The sequence below is a fragment of the Chiloscyllium plagiosum genome, unplaced genomic scaffold (genome assembly GCF_037043375.1).
Source record: "Chiloscyllium plagiosum isolate Xiang-an unplaced genomic scaffold, Cpla_swu_hap1 HiC_scaffold_6, whole genome shotgun sequence".
NCBI lineage: Eukaryota > Metazoa > Chordata > Chondrichthyes > Orectolobiformes > Hemiscylliidae > Chiloscyllium > Chiloscyllium plagiosum.
The window spans coordinates 88,155,703-88,182,992 of record NW_028270144.1 but is presented as its reverse complement, the minus strand read 5'-3'; the positions used below and the strand labels follow the sequence as shown (position 1 = coordinate 88,182,992).

The 27,290-nt window shown below is 41.8% G+C and overlaps 1 protein-coding gene across 2 annotated transcripts in view; it reads right to left on the bottom strand.

The window, feature by feature from the left end:
- LOC122550752 (anoctamin-7-like) overlaps positions 1-16,734 on the bottom strand; it is an 80,670-nt gene extending 63,936 nt beyond the window's left edge. For both annotated transcript variants that reach the window (XM_087988178.1, XM_043691958.2), the window contains exons 1-4: positions 16,406-16,734; positions 6,175-6,342; positions 5,347-5,401; positions 2,946-3,089 (exon numbers count right to left, since the gene is read on the bottom strand). In XM_087988178.1, coding sequence (XP_087844304.1) covers positions 2,946-3,089; positions 5,347-5,401; positions 6,175-6,342; positions 16,406-16,702 — 664 coding nt within the window. In that variant the 5' untranslated portion in view covers positions 16,703-16,734. The remainder of the gene's footprint in view (positions 1-2,945; positions 3,090-5,346; positions 5,402-6,174; positions 6,343-16,405) is intronic.
- Between the last annotated feature and the right edge of the window lie 10,556 nt (positions 16,735-27,290).

Below are 27,290 nucleotides of genomic sequence, written 5' to 3'. Positions count from 1 at the left end.
CAGGAGAATCGACGTTTCGGGCATAAGCCCTTCTTCAGGCTACGTTCCCTATTCTGCAAGGCACTGAATTCAAGAAGGTTGACAGGACAAAAACCATGTCAATTCTGGTATAGCACTTATGTGCATTAAAGAAAAAGGTGAAATCCCGACCTTCGGACCGAAACCATCTCCCCACACCAACCTCAGCTCCCTGTTCAAGTCCACCAACTACCTGGATTGCAAGACCCCTAGGTATCCTGGGCACTTTGGGGTCAATAAGACAATTAAAGTCTCCCCCTATAATTGTATGACACACCCCAAGAGCCATCAACCTAGAAAGCACATCAGTTAAAAGTTTGAGGATATGTGCCAGAGGGGGGCAACATATACATTCAAAATCCCATATTCCTCTCCATGTATTAAAGCTTTAAGAATTATAAACCGCCCATATTCATCCTTAATTTGGTCTAACATTTTTCAAATTGAAGGATGAGAAAAACATCTGTCTGAACCCTCCCTGCTGCATCAGTTAAATGTGTTTCTTGCAGCAAGGCTACATCGACTCTCACTTTAAGGCTTGAAAATATCTTTTTTCTCTTAATTGGTGAATGACTCCCCTTAACATTCCAGGTGCACCATTTTAATGAATGGCTAGTCATAGCCGTCCAAAAAAAAGTCTGTGAACCCCCCGGGAAGAAAGAACTCCACTTAGCGCACAGAGTGAAAACAATAAACAGTTCGTATAAATTTTAAAATACAACTTTCAAAAACTACCAAATCAAAATTTCTAACAGCTACTTTACAACATACCAACACAACACAAATGAAAGGAGACTTTCCTTTTGCTGACGGAGTGCTCATACTACCCATTAACGTCTCCGTGGTTCCTTCCAGTTGAAGCTATGCCCCCGCCCCAGACAACAAAGTGAGAAAAAAAATACAAACATCTTATAAACAAGTTAAAAAAGTGGGCACTCAACCTGTCCTATCCATACACAAAAATATTCCCCCTACCCCAACGACCAGGTAAACCAGACAAATTAGAGAATAACAAAATAAACATTATTGTCCATATTATTCAAGCCAGCCAGTCTATTTTAAAGCATGCAAGAAGTCCTTTGCCTTTCCGGGGAGTTAAAATTGAACATGGACCCTCCTTGGCTGAAATGCAATATTGCTGGATCCCTTACGGAATACTGGATATTCAAATCCCTCAGCCGCCTTTTTACCTGATCAAAGGCCTTCCTTCCTCTTACAAATCACAACCTCAAAAGTCTTGGAAAAGGATAATTCGTATATCTAGAGGCTTCCAACACCATTTGCTTATCTCTGTCGTGCTGGAGTTGCACTAGGACCAAGCAGAGGTGCTGGTCTGATCCGGGCCTGTGCACTACAACCCAGTGGGCCCACTCGACCTGCCTCTATTTCCAGCTTCAAAAACTGTGGAAGCCATTGCTCTAAGAAGCTGATGAGCTGGCCTCCCTCCTCCCGTTCCAGAAGCTCCACCAGACGGTTGTTCTTCCAACAGCTTTGATTGGAGAGGTCGTCGACCAGCTCCTCCTAGGCCCATACCTGCAGTTCCAAGACCCGGACCAGACTGCCAAGGATTTCACCACCGTCCATTGCTCCACTTCCCCGACACTGCCCAAGACGCTGGATCTCCTGGTCATGCTTCTGCAGTATGACAGATTGGTTCAAGCCTGGCCCGGGTCCCCTCCATCAGTGAATCAATCTTCTGAGTTTCACAAACTCAGACCAGGCTCTGCACCATAGGCAAGTCCCCTGGGGCGATCGTGGAGGCTGATGCTGTGGTCATGGGCCTGTCTGTTGCTGTGGAACAGGGGGCCTTGTTTGCTGCATTCCTTGTGGTCCCTTCCCTTTGGTCATTTTCTTCACGATTTTAAACACTGAAAAATTCTAAGGGTCAAAAAAAAGACTTTCTACCACATTGGGTACTAAAGGGAGGGTGAGTGTACCACTTTGTCTGAGTTTGGTGCAGAGCTGAGCAGGGCAGACCTGCTGGGTCGCTGCCATCTTGAATGTCCTTGTTCTCTGATAGTTTAAGAATGGGAGGTGGTCTCATCAAGACATACAAGATTCTGAAAAGGAGAAAAAGTGAGGACTGCAGATGCTGGAGAATCAGAGTCAAAAAGTATGGTGCTAGAAAAGCACAGGTCAGGCAGCAGCTGAGGAGCAGGAGAGTCAATGTTTCGGGTGTAAGCCCTTTGTGATGAAGGGCTTCAGCCAGAAAACGACTCTCCTGCTCCTTGGATGCTGCCTGACCTGCTGTGTTTTTCCAGTGCCAGACTTTGACGAAGATTCTGAAGAGGCCTGATTGGATAGACATAGTTTGCTTCCACTGGCGGAGGAATCTAAAATACAGGGGCAGAATCACAGGGTAAGGAGTTGGTCATTTGGGGACAGAGAAATTAATTCACTCAAAAGGGTTGCAAACTTGGGGAATTCTCTACCCCCAAGAGTTGTGAACGCTGGAACATAAATACCTTTTAGGCTTGGCTGGACACCTTTTTGATGAAGGGCTTATGCCCGAAACGTTGATTCACCTGCTCCTCGGATGCTGCCTGACCTGCTGTGCTTTTCCAGAATTACACTGTCAATTGGGAGCTCCAGCATCTGCAGTCCTCACTTTCTCCTGGACACTTTAACTCTCTCAGGAGATATGGGAAAGGAGTAGGAATTGGAGTTGAAGCCAGAGATCAGCCATGATCATCCTACGTAGTGGAACACGTTTGATTGGCAACCGTTCTGAACTCCTGTGTATGCCAGCAGCTCAGTTTAAGAAGTCAACAGACCCAAAACATTAATAAGTGATGAGAGAAGCAAAGTTAGTGAGAAGTGTTTCCAAGATCTGGTATTAATTTAATAAATGTGAGCATCTATTAAATTTAATTTAATTTTCTATCCACAAATATCTGTTAATCATATGGAGCAGGATTTCTACTCACCGCTGTCTTGTTGCGATGATTGACTGGATGCCACATCAAATTCACATATTTTCAAGTCATGTAGTATAAAAGCAGATTTAAATGCCTTCTTCATAACTAAGTATGGCAGAGCTGGAACTTTTCCTCGAACCTTGCGTGTTACTACTGCAAGATAATAAACTATTTCAATAAAATGCCCATGGCTCTTCAAGAGCAAATTTACGTACATCAAGATTTGTTGCATTCATCATTACACTTTCCCCAGCTAATCAAGCTTGAGGTAACATATACTCAAGATTCGCCAGATGCAGTTGAGTTACTGGTCATTGGTGTTGGAATGACTTTCACTTCAGCCTCCTTACTCTGCATGCAAAGCCAGTTTGTGTCTATTAGCTGCCACCATTGTACGATACAGTGGACAGTTTTAAACTCTGAGTTTCAAATAGCAAATATATATTACGGAGAAAAAGTTTCATATCAGGGGAAAGTATCAGAAAACAGCAGCTACTGCATTGCTTTATAATTCAAAAAAACTTTGCATAATAGGATTTACATTTCCTCATAAAATGTTCCTGGGCCTGATGACATTTAGTGAACACAATTATGCTACAAAAACAAAGTTTGAGAGTGATGCCAAGCTGTAGCAAATACCAGCTATAAACCAAGGAGCAAAGATTCACAGATGGAATTTAACATTGCATGAATTTGTTTTTAGTATCAAATAGAAATAATGTGTAAAGTAAAGCAGATTTTGGCTTGAGATAGATTTAAGTTGTAACTTCTGGCATGAGAGACAGACACAGACAGAATCATCCACGATTCTTTAAATTGCAGAAAAGACCCGATAGACTGGTTGGCCTACTTCCACTTAAGCCTGCCTTTGAATTGATGACGTCTTCAAAAATAAATGAATTTAGGAATTAGTTGAAACAGTTACCACGATAAGAACACATTCATGAGGCAAAGCTTAACATGTAGAAGATTAGGATGCTGTAGGTTAACAACAGTAACGTTATCTGATTTATACGGAGACGCTGTAGGTTCAAAATTAAGACTATTTAACTGATATCATGCTTTTCATGTAACTCAGTGAAACTGTGGAGGAAAAGTATCCCAGAAGGTGTCCATTTTACCCTTCAAATTAAAGTTGAACAAATACCTAATTCAACAATGGAGTTCCACATGGATAAATAATGACTGAGGAAGTAAACCATTCTGGGCTACTGTGTGGCAACACCATCATCTGACCTGCAAATTCCACTCCAAGGCACATAGGAACTTGACTTGGAACCATAATCACCATTTTAAAAAATAAAACATGCTGCTGGATCAGAAAACTCAGACACCTCCTCCGCGCCCCCACCAGCCCCTTTTCCTGACAGCACTGTGGGATAACTACACCAGATGAAACGTTAAGCAGGTAACATGGGAATTGCTCTCAATTTTCTTTAGAGCAAAAAAAAAGAGATTTGATAGACATTCCAAATCATGAAAAGGTCTCCAGTGAATAAAAAAATGTTTCAAATGACACTTGTCCTAATAATAACTGGGGTCACCAATTTGAGGCAATTAATAAAACAAATCAATACTAGTAGAAAAAAAACCTTCATATGATGAATGGTTAGGATTTGGAATTCAATACCTAAAAAGAATGAAGAAAATTGATTTTTTTAAAAAAGGTAGCGTTAAGACATTTTCTAAAAAAAACTGCAGAAGCAAGTAAAAAATGTTGAGAGTAGAACAAATATTCAAGAGCCAGCATTACATAATTGGTTGATCACCTCCTATGCTGTACTATTTTATGTTTCCATGAAACATTTCTACATAAAAACTTAGCTAATTATATTTCAACAATGACAACATTTAGACTTTCCTGATGAGGTTTGCAGGTAAAGAGCCCAAAAACATGACTGCAGCACGTCCTTGCATCATTAAGAATGAACAGGTTGTACACCTTGAACTAAATGATCCTGATCACTCCTGTTGCTGCAACAAAATCTTTAACCTGTTTCAGTTCAGAGCAAACAGTGCAGAGTGCATCGAGACTGTGCTGATTACACGCAATCGCTAATGAGTTTCACAAGTATTTCCTCCTTAATTGTTAGCATCTAAAATAATGTTTACCTTAACAGTAATTATAGAACAAAATTTAATATCCGAGTACTTCAAGTTAGAACAGCATGGATCACAAATACAGGTTGCTCTGCTATAGTGCGACACTTGTGTTCCTCTGTGACCTTGTGCTATAGAAAATTGTTATACCCATTGAGTAGAAAATCTGCGTTATCCAAACAGCATCCACAATTCAATCACATTATAGCCAGTTCATGCTGACGAAGTATGCTTCATAGCAGAACAACCTGTATGAACAAAAATTTAAAGCATATAGATGATAACAATTGTTTGCTAAAGTTAGAGTTACCTCCCGCATCAGCAGCCTTAATATCTATGGGTATGTTTGTGAGGATGTAGTGAACCTACAGAGCAAAATAAAAAAAAAGTTAATTTAAACCATGTCTTCCTTCATATTAATTTTTCAAATAGACTGTTTCATTTGACATTAATCTTGTCAGGGACAGCAATGAAAAACAGCCAAGTGTACAAGACTAATGTTATTTCTACATTATAAAATGGATCTGTTCCTAATCTTAGTACCATTACTGTAGAAAGCTCAGGCACACCTTTGCCACATCCCAAGGCTCTCATTTCACAAATTTTAAACTCATTTGTACTCCACATCATAACCTATGCAAAGGCCTGTTCATTTAGATTACACCACAAGCTGAATCCAATGTAGTTTTGAGCTGTAGAAGCAGCCTGTCCAAATGTACGTAGTGTAGGCTATTAAAAGACTGGAAACCCATGTATTTTTCCAAATCTACAAGCCACTAAATATTTTATGATCTCTATATGGCAAATGAGTTAAAGAAAATGGTCTGATTCAGTGTCTGGATAAAAATAACAAACAAATTTGCTAAAAAAAATACATGTTGACACTGCTTTGAATGTCTAGTCAGATGTGCAGACCAAAGTATGAACATTTGGATGCTCCAAATTAGCCTTCAGGCTGGTTTAAAGTTACATCCATCACTCCAATTAATGGAGGTGGACTGGTTTGTACGAGGTTCATTGCATTTGCAATTTGCTTCATTAGCATACATTTGCTAGAAAATTAAAATTTAATAGGTAATAGATAACTGTTCTGAAATGTACTCCCAAAATTAAGAATGTATCATAAAATTCTAATTACAATTAGAGATCTCATGGCAGGGCGAAAAAATGTTTCCTCATTTTCACATCCTCGGAATAGATGCCTTTTGTTGTGTTCATAGTGTGCACTGATAAAGTTGACCACGACTTCAGTTGCGAAACGAGCCATGAATCTCTGTAAGCGCCCAGGCAATTTCACATCAACACCCTTGGAACAGAACAAAAACAATTGCCCATTAGCTATTTCAGGGTTGTCAACCTGTGAGGTATATCCTTTGGCAATTATTACAAAAGGAGCAAAACTATGGTCATAATCTTTTGGGAGACACTAAAAGGAATTATTCATTTAAAATCAAAAGTAGTGCAAAAATCTACCAGGAATGTGGCACAAACTGGCAGGCCTTTGCCAAACAATTCACTTCCTCTTAATTCCCACAGATATTCACCCCATAGTCCATATAATTTCGGGCAGAACCTGTGCCCAAAAAGTCTCAAAATAAAGAAGATGCATTACCTATTGTGCAGAAGATACTATTCAGTAAAACAGCAAGTCTAACCCCACATCCAGCATGAAAATGGAAAGGTGGGGCCATCTCAGCCCTTGTCTTAGAAATATGTTGAGAAAATTATTTGTTATAGACACATACATTACTAAATCCATGGAGACATAGTTCCTTCCATGCTAAAACCCATAGGCAGCTTAACAGAAGTCAGATCAAAATATTTTTCTTTATTAACTGCCTTTCCTGATACAGTCACATTGTATCTGTGGAGAAAACAAAGCTGACAATTAGAGAAGCTTTTCAGTTTGAAGTACAGGGCGATTATAAAAAGAAAGGAACAGAGCAAAAGGAAAGACTGAAAAAAAGCCAAAATCACAGGCAAATATGTAAATAGTTTCACTGATTGAAGCAATTCACGTTCAGTTCTTGCTGCATTTCGACAATATCCAAGTTTGGACTGACATGTAACATTTGCACTGCACAAAAGCCAGACAATGGTCATTTCTAACAAAAAAGAATCTAACCATCATGCCTTGAGAGTCAAGAGCATTACCATCCCCGAATCAGCCACTATCATAACTTGGCAGCGAAGACTGACCAGAAACTGAACATATAAAAACACTGGCTACTTGAGCAGGACAGGGGCTAGCAATACCGCAAAGAGTAATTCACTTCCTGACTCTCCAAAGCCTGCTTACTATCTACAAGGCATAAGTCAGAGTGTGATCGAGTACTCCCCACTTGCCTAGATGGATGCAGAGTGAAATTCCAACAACATCAAGGAGGTTGACACTATCCAGGACAAAGCAGCCTACTTGATAGGCATCACATCCAGAAACATTCATTACTTCTACCACTGGCACCCAGCAGCAGTGTATACCTCAAAGACACACTGCAGAAATTCACCAAAGCTCCTTAGACAGCACCTTCCAGGACAAAAGGCAGCAGCAGGTGCATGGGAATAGCACTACAATTTCCCCTCCAAGCTACTCACCACCTACAGTTGGAAATATATCACTGTTGTTGTTAGGTCAAAGCAGAATCATAGAACTTTACAGTACAGAAGGAGGCCATTTAGCCCATCCATACTGGCCCCAAAAACAGCAACATAGCTAGTCGCATTCTCCAACCTTATCGCTATAGCCCTCTTAAAATTATCACTTTCAAATATACATCCAGCTTTTTCAAAACCTCCTATGGAATCTGTCTGCACACTCTCCCAGACAGTGCATTCCAAACCCTAACACGGAGTAAAGAAGTTCTTCCCCATCTCACTCCTACCTCTCTTGCTTGACAGTCTTGAAATTGTGACCCCTAGTTACTGGAAACAGAATATCCTTCTTCACCCTGTTCAAAATTATGAACCATTCAGGCATCTCAATAAAAGGTCACCTCAATCTTTTCTGCTCCAAGAAGAATAAGCCCAATTTCTCTAATATTGCCTATACCTATAATTCCTCATTCCTGTATTATTCTAGTAAATCTCCTTAGCACTCTGTTCAGGACTTCAGTAAAAAATTACTCCAAATGTAATCTGACCAATGATTTGCAGAGGTGCAGCATCACTTCCTTGCTTTTATGCTCTATGCTTTCTCTTTATAAATCCAAGGATCCTACAAGCCTTCTTAACAACTTGCCTGGCCAGCTTCTGAGAATTATACACATGAATCATAGGGTCTCTCTGATTCTGGACTCCCTTCCAAGTCGTACCATTGAGCCTGTATTATCTCTCCATGTTTCTTCTACCAAAGTGCATTACCTCATTTCTCTGCAATGAATTTCATTTACCAGGTGTCTGTCCATTTGGCCAACTTGTCAGTGTCCCTCTGAAGTCACTGAGTACCATCTTCACCATTCACTATTCTCCCTAATTTAGTAACATCTGCAAATTTAGAGGGTTTTTTTCACCTCAACATCCATCTCTAAATCATTTACGTGAAATCAGAAAAAGCAAGCTTCTCAACATTGATCCCTGTGGAACACCACTTTCGACTCATCTTCAATCTAAGAAATGCCTATGTACACATACCCACTGTTTCCTATCTTTGAACCAACTCCCCCTCTAACAGCCTTATGGGTCTATTTACAGCAAATGAATTGCAGTGGGTTCAAGAAGGCAGCTAATCATCACCTTCTCAAAGGCATCTGGGTTGGGTGATAGATGCTGAAGCAGCCAGTGAAATTCACATTTTATGAAGTGAATAAACAAGGCATTGTTTTTAAAAAACTGCACGTCAAAAAAACGTAGAAAGAACAGCAAAGATATGAGGGGTTTTGCTCTGCCCATAAGACTGTAAAGTACATTAGGTCTCAAATGTCAAAGGACGAGGTGGGATAATGGTAATGCCAATGGATTAGTGATGCAGCCCAAACTAAAATTTGGAGATGCCGGTGTTGGACTGGAGGGGTGCAAAGTTTTTCTTAAAAAAAAAGAATCACACGACACCAGGTTCCAACAGGTTTATTTGGAAGCACTAGCTTTCAGAGCGCTGAATCAGGTGATTGTGGAGAATAAGATTGTAAAACACAGAATTTATAGCAAAAGTTTCCAGTGTGATGTAAATGAAATTATATATTGAAAAAACGCAGATTGTTTGTTCAGTCTCTCATCTTTGAGAATGACCATGTTAGTTTCAGTTCTTTCATATGTAAGTCACAAAACTTTTACATTCTCAAGTGCACTTCAACAATTGGTGTTATGTCGACCCAGATAAGGTATTGAAGGTGTTAACTCCCTGAGAGGTTGTGTGTGCCACAATAGTCAGACGGATTCTAATCTTAAAAAAACCCCAGATTTTTAGAATCTTACATGGATTCCTGCAGTTTTTGAGCAAAGAAAATGTAATTCTGCAAGTACAAATTCACCCCACAAACTTATACATGTGTGTGTGCAAACTCCTCAATCATCTCGTGCACCAACTCTACAGCAGATGCCACAACCTTGAAACTAAGATGGAGTCCACACTCTCAGGCTGCACTCAGGATACAGCAGTGCAGTTATGGAACATTGTCAAACAGACAAGGCGACAAAACTACATGACATACATGCTCACCAAGAAGAAACTTGGCATCACCACTAGCAGTAGCCAAGCCCACTCTGGCACCACAGTGGATAATATTATCACCTCGGGGAAGTCAATCAACTTATTGGACCACACCCTTTAACTGGAAGAGATTGAAGTCCTTAGCAGGGGGTCACAATTTCTGCCCTACCAAAGTGGACCCCATGGTTCTTACAACAGACAGAGGAATTCATGAGACTCTGGAAATTCTTTCAAGATGCCAACAGTGATCCCAATGAGCCCACCGATGAATTTGAAGTCATCACAGGGATCTATCGAGGAGTGACCAAAGGAGGAGTCCATTTGGACCCCACCGCAGGACCGCTGCCCTGAGCTTGACATGAATGCTCAAACCGTCAGGAAATATATAAATGCCAGATTCAGTAGCCGTACCCACAAGGTAGAGCAAAACATCACTCAATCACAACATAATGCCATCCATGCTCTCAAAACCAATCACAACATTGTCAACAAACGAGCAGATAAAGGAGGAGCCATCGTCATTCAGAATAGAACAGATTACTGCAAGGAAGTGTACCAAAAAGTGAACGACCAGGAATACTACAGGCAACTACTGGCTGATCCAACCAAACAGCACACCCATGAACTAAAAACACATTGATCAGGACTTTGGACCCAGTTCTTCAGAGTTCCCGACGCGCACTCATCCCACGTACTTCTCACGTAGGCGACTTCTACTGCCTTCTGAAGATACACAAGCCAACACACCAGGACATCCCATCGTATCAGGCAATGGGATCCTGTGTGAGAACCTCTCTGGCTATGTTGAAGGCATCTTGAAATCCATTGTATGGGGACCCCCAGCTTCTGTCGTGACACCACAAATTTCTTAGAGAACCTCAGCACCCAGAGATCAGTCGAACCAGGAACATTCCTCGTCACAATGGATGTTTCAGCACCCTACACCAGCATCCCCCACAATGATGGCATCGCGGCAACTGCCTCAATACTCAACACCAAATGTCAATCTCAGAGCACCATCCTACAACTCATCCGCTTTAACCTTGATCACAACATCTTCACTTTTGACAACCAGTTCTTCATCCAGACACATGGAACAGCAATGGGGATCAAAATTGCACGCCAATATGCCAACATCTTCATGCACAGGTTCGAACAAGACTTCTCTCGGCAGGACCTCCAACCAACATTATACACCAGGTACATTGATGGCATTTTCTTCCTCTGGACCCATGGAGTGGAGTCACTGAAAAAACTACACAGTAATATCAAGAGGTTTCATCCCACTATCAAACTCACCATGGACAACTCTCTACTGTCGGTCTCATTCTTGGACACATGCATCTCCATCAAGGATGAGCACCTCAGCACCACACTCCACCGCAAACCCACAGATAACCTCACAATGCTACACTTCTCCAACTTCCACCCGAAATATATTAAAAACAGCCATCCTCTATGAATAAGCCCTATGCATACACAGGATCTATTCACATGAGGAGGAACGTGACGCATTTGGACGTACTCAGGGATGCCCTCATGAGAACAGGTTACAATGTGCAACTTATCAACCGCCAGTTCTGACATGCCACAGCGAGGAACTGTAATGACCTCCTCAGGAGACAGACATGAGCTGCAACCGACTGGGTTCCCTTCATTGTCCAGTACTTCCTAGGAGCCAAAAAGCTGTGACATGTTCTTCACAGCCTGCAACACATTATCAAGACCTTCCCCACACCTCCACTTTTCACCTTTAAAACAGCCACCAAACCTCAAACAGATCATTGTTCGTAGCAAACTGCCCACTTTCAGGACAATGCCATACAACCTTGTCACGTTAGACGCTGCATGAAGTGTCAGAATGTTGACACGGATACTACCATTACACGTGTGAACACACACAAAAATCACCCCCACCACCACATGCACACACACCCACATGCACATAAGTTTGTGGGGTGAATTTGTACACGCAGAATTAAATTTTACTTTCCTCAAAAACTGCAGGAATCCATGTAAGATTCTGTAAATCCGTTTTTTAAATTAGAATCAGTCTGACCATTGGGGCACAGGCAGCCTCACACAGGGAAGCTCATACCTTCAATAACCTTATCTGGGCCGACATGACACTTGTTAAAGTGCACTTGAGAATGTAACTTTTTTTTTTTAAAAAAGTTTTGCGATTTACACATGAAAGGACTGATACCAACATGGTCATTCTAAAAGACGAGAGACTTAAACAATCCAGGTCTTTTTCAATATATAATTTCAGTTACATCACACTGGAAACTTTTGCTATAAATTCTGCGTCTTATAATCTTATTCTCCACAATCACCCGACGAAGGAGCAGCATTCAAAGCTAGTGCTTCCAAATAAACCTGTTGTGGGATTTTTAAACTTTGTACAGCCCAAGCTAATGCACTGCATACAGGATCAAATCCCACTACAGCACCTGGTGTAATTTTAATTCAGTTAATAAACTGGACTACAAGATTGGTCTCAGTAAGGTTTGCCATGACAACTATTATTGTTGTAAAAGCCTCTCTTTATCACTAACATGTTTTCCAAGGACCAATGCCTGGTCTACCTGTGACTCCAGACCAACATTTAGTCAACTCTTAAAATGCCCTCTGAAATGACTGAGCAAATTACTCCCAATTCTAGGACAATTAGAGATGGGCATCAAATGCTGCTTTTGTCAATGATACCCAGATGTTTATGAGAGAAGTTTTTTTTTTACAAAAGCAGATGATGAACTTCCTGCAATTTCAAATATTAGCAAAAATCAATAGTGTATCACTCAGCATTTCTTCATTAATTGTGCACTAGAACAGCCAATGAGCAAATATAAAAGACTGGTAAGAGCACTAACAATTCCCGTGAGTTATAAAACTCAGAATGCTGGAAATTCTCAGCAGCATCTGTGCAAAGAAATTCTGCTGTGCATTTTCGGCATTGTTTTTATTTCAGGATTTCCACCATCCACAATTCTTAGCTTCTGAATTCACATGAGTCATACTCCTGCACAGTGTTTAGCTGGAAAAGATGGCAAAAATCTATTTCAGAATATGTTTACTTGCATTGTTTTTCATAAACTGGTGTCTAAAATTACTAAACGTGGAAACAGCCTATGGGAAATTAAGGTAAAGTTTAAACAACATTTGTTGCACTTGGAACAAAATGCAGATGGAGACTATTTAGAGTCAGAAACAGACCCTTTGGTCCAACTCGTCCATGCTGACCAGATACCCTAAATTCATCCATGCGCATTTGTCAGCATTTGGCCCATATCCCTCTAAACCCTTTCTATTCATATACCCATCCAGATGCCTTTTAAATGTTGTAATTGTACCAGCCACCACCACTTCTTCTGGCCATTCACTCCAAGTACGCACCACCCTCTGTGTGAAAAGGTCCCTTTTAAAAAACTTTCCACTCTCACCTTAAATTTTTTTTTCGATTAAATTAGATTACTTTACAGTGTGGAAACAGGCCCTTCTGCCCAACAAGTCCACACCGACCCGCCGAAGCGCAAACCACCCATACCCCTACATTTACCCCTTACCTAACACTACGGACAATTTAACATGGCCAATTCACCTAATCTTTGGACTGTGGGAGGAAACCGGAGCACCCGGAGGAAACCCACGCAGACACGGGGAGAATGTGCAAACAAACTCCACAGAGTCAGTCGCCTGAGGCGGGAATTGAACCTGGGTCTCTGGCGCTGCGAGGCAGCAGTGCTAACCACTGTGCCACCGTGCCGCCCACAAATCTATGCCTTTAGTGCTGGATCTCACTACCCTGGAGAAAAGACCTTGATTGTTCACCTTATCCATGCCTCATGATTTTATAAGATTCATAAAAGGTCATCCCTCTGCCTCTGATGCTCCAGAGAATCAGCTACAGGGAGAGGCTGAATAGGCTGGGGTTCAAACCCTCCAACTCTGGTGGCATCCTTATAAACCTTTTCTGAAACCTCTCAAGTTTAACAACATCTTTCCTATAGCGGGGAAACCAGAATTAAAAGAGAGGTTTTGAAAAAAAAAGTTAAGGAATATACTTTGTAAAATCTTTCCTTATGTGATGAATTTATAATCAAAATGGGTCGTTGTATCACAGGGAAATCTTTGGCACAGGAAGTAGTTGAGACTATGCATATTGTTGCTTTCAAGAGAAAAAAAATACACTTTGAAACAATAGAAAACACAGGGCTACAAAGATTAGATTAGATTCCCTACAGTGTGGAAACAAGTCCTTTGGCCCAACAAGTCCACACCGACCCTCCGGAGAGGAACCCAACCAGACCCACTTCCCTCTGACTAATGCACCCAATACTGTGGGCAATTTAGCATGGCCAATTCACCTGGCCCGCACATCTTTGAACTGCAGGAGGAAACCGGAGCACCTGGGGGAAACCCACACAGACATGGGGAGAGGAAGGAAGTATGGCAATTTAATTCTGAATTCCTTTAACATCGATTGTGAACAAAAGAAACACACAGCATAAAATATAGTCTGCTGCCACCCAGCTCTTCTCAAAATGAGATAATGCTTCGAGCTGAAGGTTCAAGAGATGCAAAACCTGTACTTTAGACAGGCTTTCTCGGAGTTGGCACATAAACAATTGAAAGTGAGGACTGCAGATGCTGGAGATCAGAGCTGAAAATGTGTTGCTGGAAAAGCACAGGTCAGGCAGCATCCAAGGAGCAGGAGAATCGACATTTCGGGCATGAGCCCTTCTTCAGGAATTAATCAAACAATCCTCACTTTTTAAAAAATAAACTGAATTCAAGCGTGGAACTGAAGTGAGTTGGTAGGCCGATAAGACATAGATCTAGGTCACTAGATTACTTAACCATTTTCTCGCGATGAGATCAGACTGCATACGTGGTTAATCCTTTCCTTGGGCTAAAGGACTGTGTTGCAATTGAGGAATTGGAGAGGAGAGGACTTGACTTTAATTTTGTAAAATTATATTTAGTCAGGGATTTAATTATCTATTTTCTCTGCAAACATTTCAGATATTCTTCTTAGTGTCAATTTACTGTTTTTTTTTGTTAAAAACAAACCAATTCACTTTTGGCAAGACAGGTGGCTTCATCTACTTTGCACCACTATTGCAGAATAAAGTGCACACCTTGCCATATCCAGGAGCTCAATGAAGAGCCACTCAACACAAACTCATCCTAAAAAAGGTATGCAAAATAAATAACTTGAACGTCTGTTTGCCCAGAAGCTTTGCAATGAAAGAGGTAATCACCACAAAGAATTTTCACTCATAACAGCAACCATGTTGTCTCAAATGTTTTTGTCCTCTGAAGCAAAGTTCCAAACTTCAAGTCTTTCACCAGGGATCAGATACAAAAATCAAGGTTGGCACACCTGTGTATTTTGGAGGGCGTGCCAGAATTGAAGGTGCTCTCTTTTGGATGGGGCATTAAACAGCGTACCCATTTGCCTGCTTAGTTAGACAAAGATCTCGTAGGAGAAAGTGAGGACTGCAGATGCTGGAGATCAGAGCTGAAAAATGTGTTGCTGGAAAAGCACAGCAGGTCAGGCAGCATTCAAGGAGCAGGAGAATCGACATTTCGGGCATAAGCCCTTCTTATGCCCGAAACGTCGATTCTCCTGCTCCTTGGATGCTGCCTGACCTGCTGCGCTTTTCCAGCAACACATTTTTCAACAAAGATCTCATAGCACTATTTTGAGGGTGGGAGAAATATTGGGCAATATTTCACTTTAAATGAAAAAAATTTAAAAATAAAAATCACAAAACAGAAATGTGGGACTGAAACAAAAATTGCCAGAGGAACTCAGCATGCCTTACAGTACCTGTGGAAAGAAAGCGGAGGTAACGTTTGGAGTCCAGTGACCCATCAAGTACGTCGGAGTTTTTGTACATAAATAGTTGCCACATTTCCAACATTACAACTCAAAAACGCTTAAAATACTTAATTGCCTGTAAAGGGCTATGAGGCATTAATTAAAAGCACTGCACATCATCATCAATGGAATTCTCCTTTAGTCATTTCTATTTTGGTAACATTGGGATTCCGTCCTAATACAGGTATACCCTCAAAATTAACTCATTTAATTCCCTAATCTGATGCTTCCCCGCTGAGGGAACAACATTACCAATTGAAAAATTGGGCTATTTAATGTGTTGAAAGGTAATAAACCAGTATATCAATGTTGACGATAAAAGCAGAACCTGCTACAAACAGGTCCGGCGGTACTTGTGGAGACTGAAACAAACTTATAGTTTCCGATTGATCAATTCTCATTAGTTATGATAAGAAGGTCAAAAGGTCTCCGACCTGAAGCATTAACTTTGTTTCCCTCTCTGCAGATGCTGCCTGATAGTTCTGAATTGTAACTTTTGTTCCCTGCAATGTAATTAGTCACTCCAATTTAAATTTGAGCATCTCCACGAAATTGGTTTTAACTCAGGTGAAATAATTAATACTCCCAAATGATGAAAAACACAAACTAAAGACATTGCAATTTAGGAGCAGCCCAGCCTCAAGCTTTACATATTTCTCCAACAATAGCTTTTCCCCCCTCCCACAGAGAAACACGTTTCTAACAAGCGGGAATTGATTAAAGCTGGAGCATGGTACCAACAATTAGAAATAAAGTTAAATTTGGAGACAGGCTAACATGGCAAACCCCCCTGTCGAATGCAGCTAATATTTCACTAAAAGGTCAGTGTAACTCTACCTCTGCCAAAGGCATCTTCAATCTCATCCTCTCAGCTGTTTGGCTTAAGAGCTCAAAGGGAGCATAGATTTTAACAATTCGATACTTGTCTTTGGCTACTTTCCGCTGAGTCTCCGCTTCTGCCTCCCAGTCCTCCCTGGATATATTGAGCTCGAACTGCAGCCCGGTGTCCTGCACCTCTCTCAGAAACTCCATCCTCTGTTCAGCATAAGGATCACTGCGTCCAACCTCAAATTCATAGATTAACACATAGTCAATCACCGGGAGATTTTCCGACATTGTCGTCCGCGTTCCCATTTACACCCTCCCGCGACACGTTGAGCTCAGGATAAGCTTGTGAGCAAAGTGTCAGCTCCCACTGGACTGCCCTGTATATGTACCACAGCGGCTCCCCAGTGCACTCATTGGCAATGCACTGCAAGGGGTTATCTCCAAACATCACTATTCGCTCTCAAACGCAAGCATTCCAACAGAAATCCGATTGTGCTCCCCCTCCCCTTATATTAAAGAGAGATTGGAAGCTGTTTTTGAGCAACTTTATTTTACTTGTCGAGTTATTTGTTTTGTTCCCCCTCCCCTCCACTTCCTACTTGATTTCAGCGTCATCCTCCGGTCGGCTAGAGAGGAGAGGAGAGAAAAACATTTCTGCTCAGGTGTACTTACAACCGAGTAAAACTCTTACATGCAACACCTGGGAATAGATCCGAAACTGGTTGAATGCACAGAAGTGACATATACTTTAAAAGGGAAGGGAGGGGAGGGGGGGGGGGGGGGAGTTGGTTAGGGTTGAGTTGGGGGGCTGGGGTGGATGGAACTCTGCAGAGGGCAAAAGCACAGAGTGGGCCTCCCAGAACCCAGATTTGATATCACCATTGTTCCTGGATTAATAAATGATAGACTCATTTATTAAGTGCAAACAAATTAAGTTTGTTGAAAATGCTAAGCAGGAAAATTCCATAGCCATAACTCAAAAATGATTAAACCATGCAACTATTTGGGCAGATTAAAAGCCGGTTAGGTTAAGTGTCATCCTACAAATAATAGAATCAGCACAGGTTCCCCACAATTTTTGTTTATTTCAAAAATATACTTTATTCGTAAAATTATTTTGATATCTATACAATTGGTCATGTCATTCTTATGCACACATTGCATTTCTTTACATTCAGAGGTCAGAATTAATCATTCGTATATACAAGTCTGTACATTGACCATCCAGATATTTTGCTGAGGCATCAGCAGGATCCGATTACTGAGTGGGCCCCCTGTTTTTCTTAGGCAGGCAGATCCTTCACGGTGGTCTTTCTCCACTGCACCTTGGCGGCAGCTGCCGCAAGCTTCAACATGTCCCTCAACACATAGACCTGGACCTTAGAGTGTGCCAGTCTGCAACACTCAGTCGGGGTCAGCTCCTTCAGCTGGAAGATCAGCAGGTTTCGGACAGACCAAAGAGCGTCTTTGACAGGTTCCCCACAAATAGCATTGAACCTGTTTTCCAACTCAATCTGTTCAGAGATGTTATTATGCACCTCTGGGTCTTGAACCCAGCCTTTTGGTTCTGTTGGGGGTGGCGGTGCTTAGGGATACTACCACTGTGCTACAAGAGGGCCCACGTGAATTATGTTGAAATGGCAATGGAATGAAGTGGACTTAGTAGGTTCTATTGCTAAATATTCCCAATCAGTCTAAAATGCAAATCTACAAAATTTTTCCTGAAACTCCAGCCCTTGTGAATAAAAGATGCCAATGTTTCAAACTGATTTCTGAGCAAAATAGTGAAACCAAATTATGATGCACTTATGACTAGATAGATAGAGACTGACACTTAAGTGCACAATTAATGGATTGCTGCACTGTCAGGGATCCTACCTTATAGATGGGAAATTGAGATCTTGGCCCTATTTACACTCTCGGATGAAGGTACAAGATCCCAAGATGCTGTTAAAGAAGAAATATGTTTTCCCTGTGGTCCTGGCTAATATTTATTTCTCATCCTGATACCATGAAATTTCATCCATGTTATTTGAAGGATGTCTTTCTTTCCTAGGGTGATAATATTTCCACTTAGGAAAACTGTTTCGTGTAAAAATGCACATTTCCTATTAATATTCTCTCCGAACATGAAAGATTAGCTACCAAGGGAGGAAGAGACTGTGAATGTTTCCAGTTGTATACTCTCTTGAATGATCAATCAAAACAAATTAACTAATTGAACAAAATTAACTAGTGACAGCCCCTTAAAAGAATGCAGAGTTTCTTTGGCAGAAAATCAATGCCAGGCTTAGGTAATAGTGCAACTTGATGCATCCAGCTTTACACTGAACGACATGTAACTAGGCAGGAGGACAAAGTAACAAAATTGGAGACAAGCCAAGCAAGAGTGGAAGAAAATTAAAATTCAGCACAACTGAGGCCCTCAGTGTTAATTGCATAGAAACTTTCTATAGATGAATCAGATTTTCATGTCTGTAATGATACAGATTTCTACATGTATATCTTCCTTGTTCTGCTTTAAAGAAATGATTTAATGGAAGACAAATATTTGGACAAGGCAAATAAGAGTTGTGGTAAATGGTTTTCCACACTTGAATATTAGAATTCAGTGTAAATTTTCATAGTTTGCCAAATTTGTGGTTGTGGCAAGTAGGAAGGATGATGCAAATCAGCCACATCGGGACATTGGTGAACAGGCTAGACAAAATTCATCTGCCAACTGTCTGTCCAGAGAAGAGTAAGGTGACTCATTTTGGCAGAAGTGACAGAGTGAAGTAATAAAAAGTTAATGATGCAGTTCCACAAAATATGCAGAACAGAGGGTCCTGGTGGTTCGTGCACAGATCCTTGAAGATTGCAGGATTTATTTAAAGTGGCTCACAAATCATATTCGATGTTGGGGTTCATAAGTATTCATAGAATCACTACCATCTAGAAGCAGGCCATTCAGCCCAAGAAGTCCACACTGACCCTCCAAAGAGCATCCCATCCTGACCCACCCCTATCCTATCCCTGCATTTCCCATGGCTAATCCATCTAGCCTGCACATCCCTGGACACTATGCACAATTTAGCATAGCCAATCCACCTAACCTGCACATTATTGTACTATGGGAGGAAACCAAGCACCCATTAGAATTCCACACAGACATGGGGAAAAAGTACAAACTCCACACAGATAGTTGCCTGAGGGTGGAATCAAACCCAGGTCCATGCTGCTGTGAGGCAGCAGTGCTAACCACTGTGCCATCCCTCATGCCTCAAAACCAGACATAAAAGAAAGAAAGACGATTAACCACTCCCATGGATTGGGTTCAGCTTTGACTCATGAATTAAAACATTTGAGCACAATGAGGAACAAAATCTTAAGGAGTTTCTTCCATCTGCTGCAAATCCCCATAACAGGTCAAGAGCATGGGAATGGAAGTGTAGCCAAAAATAAAGGAACCACAATCTATCACATTCTGTGTTTACGTGGAATGTGGATTCATCCAGATTGTAAATGATGAAAACAGCCTGGGAGCTTGTGAAATTACTTCCACCAGATTTATTAGCACTGTTGAAAAATGTATTGCTGGAAAAGCGCAGCAGGTCATAAGCCCTTCTTCAGGAATGAGGAAGGTGTGCCAAGCTGGCTAAGATGGAAGGAGGTTAAGGTGAGGATGATAGGCCAGGGTGGGGGGTGGAGAGACGCAACACATTTTTCAGCTCCGATCTCCAGCGTCTGCAGTCCTCACTTTCTCCTACTTTATTAGCACTGTACCTTGTAACACTCTTCATACCAAATTGCTGAAAAGACACATGGAAGGATTCCCAGGCATAAGACCTTCAATCGAAGAAAACAAGGGCAAGGAAATAATTGTGCAAGAGTAGCATGTATGCAACACCCCTCTGTATAGAGTCAAGTGGGCTGAGGGAATTTCGAAGAGAAGCACAGACACCAAATAACTTCAAAATCTCTGAACCAATGACAAATTCTGTTCAAATGGCATCACCTCGGTCCTCAGCACATCTAGTGCACTCAGGACAGAGAGCAACTTGTAATTCCTGGATAGTTTTGCTCACAGGCTGGACAAAGAACCAGCACATTTTCTGCTGATGGCTCTGGGAGCATCCAACTTGCTTCTCTGCCATCCAATATTTCTCGTAATCCTGTTTACCTAGTCCTCCTCCTTGCCAACCATTTGAGGCCTTGCTAAAGTTAACCAGCTTGAGATGTACACTCTTACATACCTTAGCTCCTGAAATATGGTTACCACCACCAACAGGGGTAGCTCTGGCCAGAAAGAAACATTTTCCAGACCCTAATCAGATCCCACTAAAAGACAGGCAGTTTCTGCAAGGATGCTTAGCAAAGTAAAAAGCTGCAGTTCATAAATCAGTGTGCAGCTGGTGGAAGAAATAGGTCATCAGTGCTGACTACCTAGGGCTCTCCATGTTCAAATATCCTTGCAGGGTCTGTAAGTGGAATATTGTCATCTACATTCAAATAGCCTCCCTGCTGGCCCTAAAACCTATGGGGTTTTAAGGGGTTTGAAAGGATGAATACAAAGAAGATGTTTCCCTTCATAGGAGAATCTAGGATTATTTAAGGCTGAGATAGATAAATTCTTGATCAGTAGGGGAATCAGAGTTGTAGAGAAAATGATGGAAAATGGACGTGAGAAATTTTGGATCAGCCATGGTGGAGCAGGCCTGAGGGACCAAACAGCCTCCTCCTGTTCCTACTTCTTATGATCTTATGTTATCCCTAAATTGGAGACACCGAACTGTACCAAGGAAGCAATGTTTGGAGGTTTGATCTACTTTGCCCATTGGTCAAGGGCGATGTCACTGGATTGCTCCAAAATTCACCAATCAAAATAAAATTAATGTACAAGAAGTGCTGTTTTGTACAGGAAAGAACCCAAGTTAAAATGAAAAGAAATCAAACATCAAATTAGGTAATATTTCCTTGCATTTCAATGCTGTCCAGTCTTTCACATGCCCACTAGCCACACTGGCCTAAAATGTATTGACTGACACCACGTGTCCCCTCCCTGAGACACCAAGTGGGGATAAAGCCACGAAAAAAGGGTCAGCAGCCAGACAGACTAGCCCCAGAGACCATCAATGGCTACAGCTGGCAAGGTCCAAGCTCGGATCCACAAGAAGGTCCTCTCTCAGGAGCATGGGGGACTGAATTGCTGCCAAAAAATTAGGCACAACTCCTTCACATAATGGAGCAGCCATACTAATATCTCACATTCTGTAAGAATGTGAAATATGAAATATGATTGTGAAAATTGCTAGCATCCTAGAAGTCTATGAATCAACCAAAAACTCTATTGGACAGCATTGGCCCATATACTTGTCTTCACCTAGCTTCCAAATGTAATGGAGAGGAGCTTCCACGAAAACAGTCCACCAATGGGAACCACCATCTCCACCTTCACACCAAGATGCTCATATCCAGTTAGATGACGAAGGTGAGGAAATAGAGAATGTACAAGAATACTGCCAGACAGGAAATATCTCCATGCAACACAACAAAATTATATTTATGTAATGCTTTTAACTTGGTAAAACATCTCAAAGAGTTACACTGGAATAAGGTTGTAATACTGGTGGAGGTTACTGAGAGGCTACGGCGGGTTTTGAAAACATCAATGTGTGTTTAGTATTGAAGTTTGTCCATTCTGGAAGCCGATATAGGTTACCAAGCACTAGGCTAATGGGTGAATACAACTTGATTCAAGAATTTTGAAATCTCATGCAAAACTCTTGGTGATGGCATTGATATGTGGGTGGCACGGTGGCACGGTAGTTAGCACTACCTCACAGCGCCAGTGAACCGGGTTCAATTCCCACCTCAGTCAACTGACTGTGTGGAGTTTGCACATTCTCCCCGTGTCTGCGTGGGTTTCCTCCAGGTGCTCCGGTTTCCTCCCACAGTCCAAAGATGTGCAGGTCAGGTGAATTGGCCTTGCTAAATTGCCCATAGTGTTAGGAGAAGGGGTAAATGTAGGGGAACGGGTCTGGGTGGGTTGCGCTTTGGCGGTTCGGTGTGGACTTGTTGGGCCGAAGGGCCTGTTTCCACACTGTAAGTAATCTAATCTTAGAAAAAAACAATCTCAGCATCAACTAGGACAGTGACATTGTTAATTTGCTTCAGTCTTTGACAGCTGCAAGGAAAAGAGATAGAGTCAGTAATCATGGAAAAGACTCTCCATAATCTTTGGTTGGAGGAGCTTTCTGTTCATTTATAACAGGATTTTGGTCAAGTAGTGCATGGTCTCACATATTTAGAAGATCTGGTTGGAAGAATGGGGTTTGCTGTTGGGTCTGTTGGTGGGGTGCAAGGGGTTGTTTTCTGGTCAGGAGGATGGTTGTCATTGATCTGGTGAAGGTAAGGAGTTAGGAGAGCTGGATGCATGTATGATGAGTCAAAGGGTCAGCTAATAGTTACTCAGAAGTTACACTTGGTTTTTAATTCCCTAACCTTTCCTAAGTAACTATTAATTGAAGGGCAACTTTCTGAATTCTCTGCTTTTAGTGAATTCTTGTAGAGCTGTCCAGGCACAGAGCAATTGCCCATTGAAATCTTCAATTTCCCAGGCAATTCTCATGGAGTCTGGGCTTCAGCCTGGTCCCAATGTGCAAATCTAGATTAGTGTGGTGCTGGAAAAGCACAGAAGGTCAGGCAGCATCCAAGGAGCAGGAATATCGACGTTTCGGGCAAAAGCCCTTCATTTTACCTAGTTTTTACCCAATGTGCAACTCTAGACTGTAAGCATCCAAGAAGTTAAATAAATAATAATTGGTTTAGTTTGAGTGTCAGTTTTAGGAGCGCAATAAAGTAATCATATGAATGCATCATGTTCATTATCCAAGTATATGACAACAAAACTTTTGAAAGATTACAAAACCTTTTCCCTCCTTCTGATTGAATGCATGAGCTTCTTATGGATGATCACATGTATCATAAGTGGATGTAGTGTAAGTAGCAACAAATAATTGCTCTGCCATGGCCTTGTGGTCAGCCACGGAGTGTCTTTCACTGTGCTGCAGCCACTGGAACAAAAGTAGTCACTCTTTGGCACCCTCCTGCCTCTGCTAACGCTCTCTCCTCACTGAGTATTCACTGGACCTTGCTAATGCAGATGCCAGCAATACTACCGGGTGTCACGCCAGCTCAAATTCAACTCTACTGCCACCATGGGTCTGCTTTCACCCGACCTCACTGACGCAGCTGCTGCTGATGCCATCAAGTCTTGTACTGAGCCCAAACGTGTCTCCAATTCCGCCACTTCCATCAACCTGTGCTGGACACAGACACCATGGGAACCCAAGCTTACCTCCGCCATAGCAGCCACGAAATGGCGGTAGCAATGCCTCATCAATGCAGAAGCCACCAGGAACCTGTCTCTGATGTTGCCACAAGTCCATGCGACACCCACTCAAGTTCACACTGGGCTGACTCGCCCCTGCCAGTGCTGTCACCGTGACTGAGCTCTTCAACAAAAGGCAAGTAAATTAGGACAGAAAAAAAGAAAAAACAATGAGAAAAGAGAAAGAAGAAAAAAATTAAACCGTTGCTATAGCTGCAGAGGGCCTGAATGACAGCATATCTGGCCTACGGTATGCAAATTTGCTTTCCTTACCCAATGAGGGATATAATTACAGTGGAAGCAGTTATCGAGTCATAGAGATGTACAGCATGGAAAAAGACCCTTCAGTCCAATCCGTCCATGCTGACCAGATATCCCAACCCAATCTAGTCCCACCTGCCAGCACCTGGCCCAAATCCCTCCAAACCCTTCCTATTCATATACCCATCTAAATGTTGCAATTGTACCAGCCTCTACCACTTCCTCTGGTAGTTCATTCCATACACGTACCACCCTCTATGTGAAAAGGTTGTCCCTTAGGTCTCTTTTATATCTTTCCCCTCTCACCCTAAACCTATGCTCTCCAGTTCTGGACTTCCCCGCCCCAGGGTAAAGACTTTGTCTGTTTATCCTATCCATGCCCCTCATAATTTTGTAAACCTCTATAAGGTCACCCCCTCAGCCTCTGACATTCCAGGGAAAGCAGCCCGAGTCTGTTCAGCCTCTCCCTATAGCTCAAATCCTCCAACTCTGGCAACATCCTTGTAAATCTTTTCTGAACCCTTTTCTTGGTTGATTCTTCAGATAAAGAAATTGTCTTATGATGAGCAGAGTAGTTGAGAGTTTAAATAAATGAAAGGTTATCTTCTAAGAATTATGAGGTACTGAGGGGACTTTACAAGTTTGATATTGGGTGGATGTATCGCCTTGAGAAAAATTCTAAAACTAGGGGCACACGTCAAAAGTAAGGAGTCTCCTTCTAAAGCAGAAGTAAGGAAGAATTTCTCCTCTCAGTTGGTCATTAGACTTGAAGCTCCCTTCCCCTGAAAGCAATGGAGGCAAGGAGATCCAGTAGATGTAGTGTACCTGGACTTTCAGAAAGCTTTTGATAAAGTCCCACATTGGAGGTTAGTGAGCAAAATTAGGGCGCATGGTATTGGGGGCAAAATACTAACTTGGATTGAAAGTTGGTTGGCTGATAGGAAACAAAGAGTAGTGATAAACGACTCCATTTCGGAATGGCAGGCAGTGACCCGTGGGGTACTGCAGGGATCAGTACTGGGACCGCAGCTTTTTACAATATATGTTAATGATATAGAAGATGGTATTAGCAATAACATTAGCAAATTTGCTGATGATACTAAGCTGGGTGGCAGGGTGAAATGTGATGAGGATGTTAGGAGATTACAGGGTGACCTGGACAAGTTAGGTGAGTGGTCAGATGCTTGGCAGATGCAGTTTAATGTGGATAAATGTATAGTTATCCACTTTGGTGGCAAGAACAGGAAGGCAGATTACTACCTAAATGGAATCAATTTAGTGAAAAGGGGCAGTACAGAGAGATCTGGGTGTTCTTGTACACCAGTCAATGAAGGTAAGCATGCAGGTACAGCAGGTAGTGAAGAAGGCTAATAGCATGCTGGCCTTCATAACAAGAGGGATTGAGTATAGAAGCAAAGAGGTTCTTCTGCAGCTGTACAGGGCCCTGGTGAGACCACACCTGGAGTACTGTGTGCAGTTCTGGTCTCCAAATTTGAGGAAAGACATTCTGGCTATTGAGGGAGTGGAACGTAAGTTCACAAGGTCAATTCCTGGAATGGCGGGATTACCTTACACTGAAAGACTGGAGCGACTGGGCTTGTATACCCTTGGGTTTAGAAGACTGAGAGGGGATCTGATTGAGACATATAAGATTATTAAAGGATTGGACACTCTGGAGGCAGGAAACATGTTTCTGCTGATAGGTGAGTGCCGAACCAGAGGACACAGCTTAAAAATATGGGGTAGACCATTTAGGACAGAGATGAGGAGAAACTTCTTCACCCAGAGAGTGGTGGCTGTGTGGAATGCTCTGCCCCAGAGGGCAGTGGAGGCCCAGTCTCTGGATTCATTTAAGAAAGAGTTGGATAGAGCTCTGAAGGATATTGGAATCAAGGGTTATGGAGATAAGGCAGGAACAGGATACTGATTAAGGATGATCAGCCATGATCATATTGAATGGTGGTGCAGGCTCAAAGGGCAGAATGGTCTACTCCTGCACCTATTGTCAATTGTCTATTGTCTATTGTCATTGAATCATACAGTACAGAAGAGGCTCTTTGGCCCATCAAGTCTGTTCTGGCTACTTGGTCAAACTTCATGTCATCTGCAAACTTGCTTGTCATTTCTCCCACACATTCATCAACATTTTATATATATCACAAACAACAAGCGGCCCAGCACTGATCCCTATGGTATGCCACTGGACACTGGCCCTTGGCTGTCAATCATACAAACAGCCTCTGTCACCATCCTCTGCCTCCTGCCATTAAGCCAATTTTGGATCCAGGTGATTGAATGTGTCCAAGGCTGATTAAACAGAGTTTTGATCAGTATGAGAATAGAGGGTTTTTTGGGATGGAAAGCGGAGTTGTTTGTGGTGAACTGGGGTGTGCAGGCTGGAAAGTGAAGTTGAGATCGCAGTCATGTCAAACATGATATTCTTTTAATTAGTGATGCCAGATTAAAGACCACTCCAGTTCATATTTTGATTGCTCAATGGCCAAAAAAAAACTTTCACTGATTCCGCTACATAAGAACTTTTGTCCAAGCAATATGAATGCTATGTGTCAATTCAATAGCTCATTTTAAATGATGCACATGGTATCAATATTACTGAAAGATTAAGAAAAGAAAACTAATTATAGCTTACAAAAATGAATAGCTATTCAGTTTGTATAAAACATTTACAATTTTTATGTGGTACGCATATGCAAGTAGATAAATGACAAAGTTGAATGATAAGGCATGTTCACTCGACAGTATGTAAATAATCTTTCAGGTTGTGTGACAAGATAGAAAAAGGAAAGAAAGAAATGTTTGCATTAATATAGCATCTTTCATGACCATACAATATCCCAAAGCACTCTATAGCCAATGAAGTACCTTTTGAAGTGTAGTCACAGTTCTAATGTAGAATCCCAGCAGCTAATTTGCACATAACTATCTCCCACAAAGAGCAATTTGTTAATGACCAGCTCGTTTGTATTTGCATGATGTTGATTGAGGGATAAATATTGGCTAAAATCAATGGGTATAACTCTCTTTACTTCAAAATCTTGCAGTAGGATCTTGTGTAGCTATCTAAACAGCAAGGGTGAACTCAATCTAACATCTCATCCGAAAGACTGCATCTTTGACAATGCAGCATAATCTCAGTGCTGCACTGGAAGTAAACTTTGCATGTGCAGGAAGGAGAGATCACATCCGTAGTGAAACATACTCCCAGTGAGCATATTGCTTGGGGAATTTGGAGGCAATATG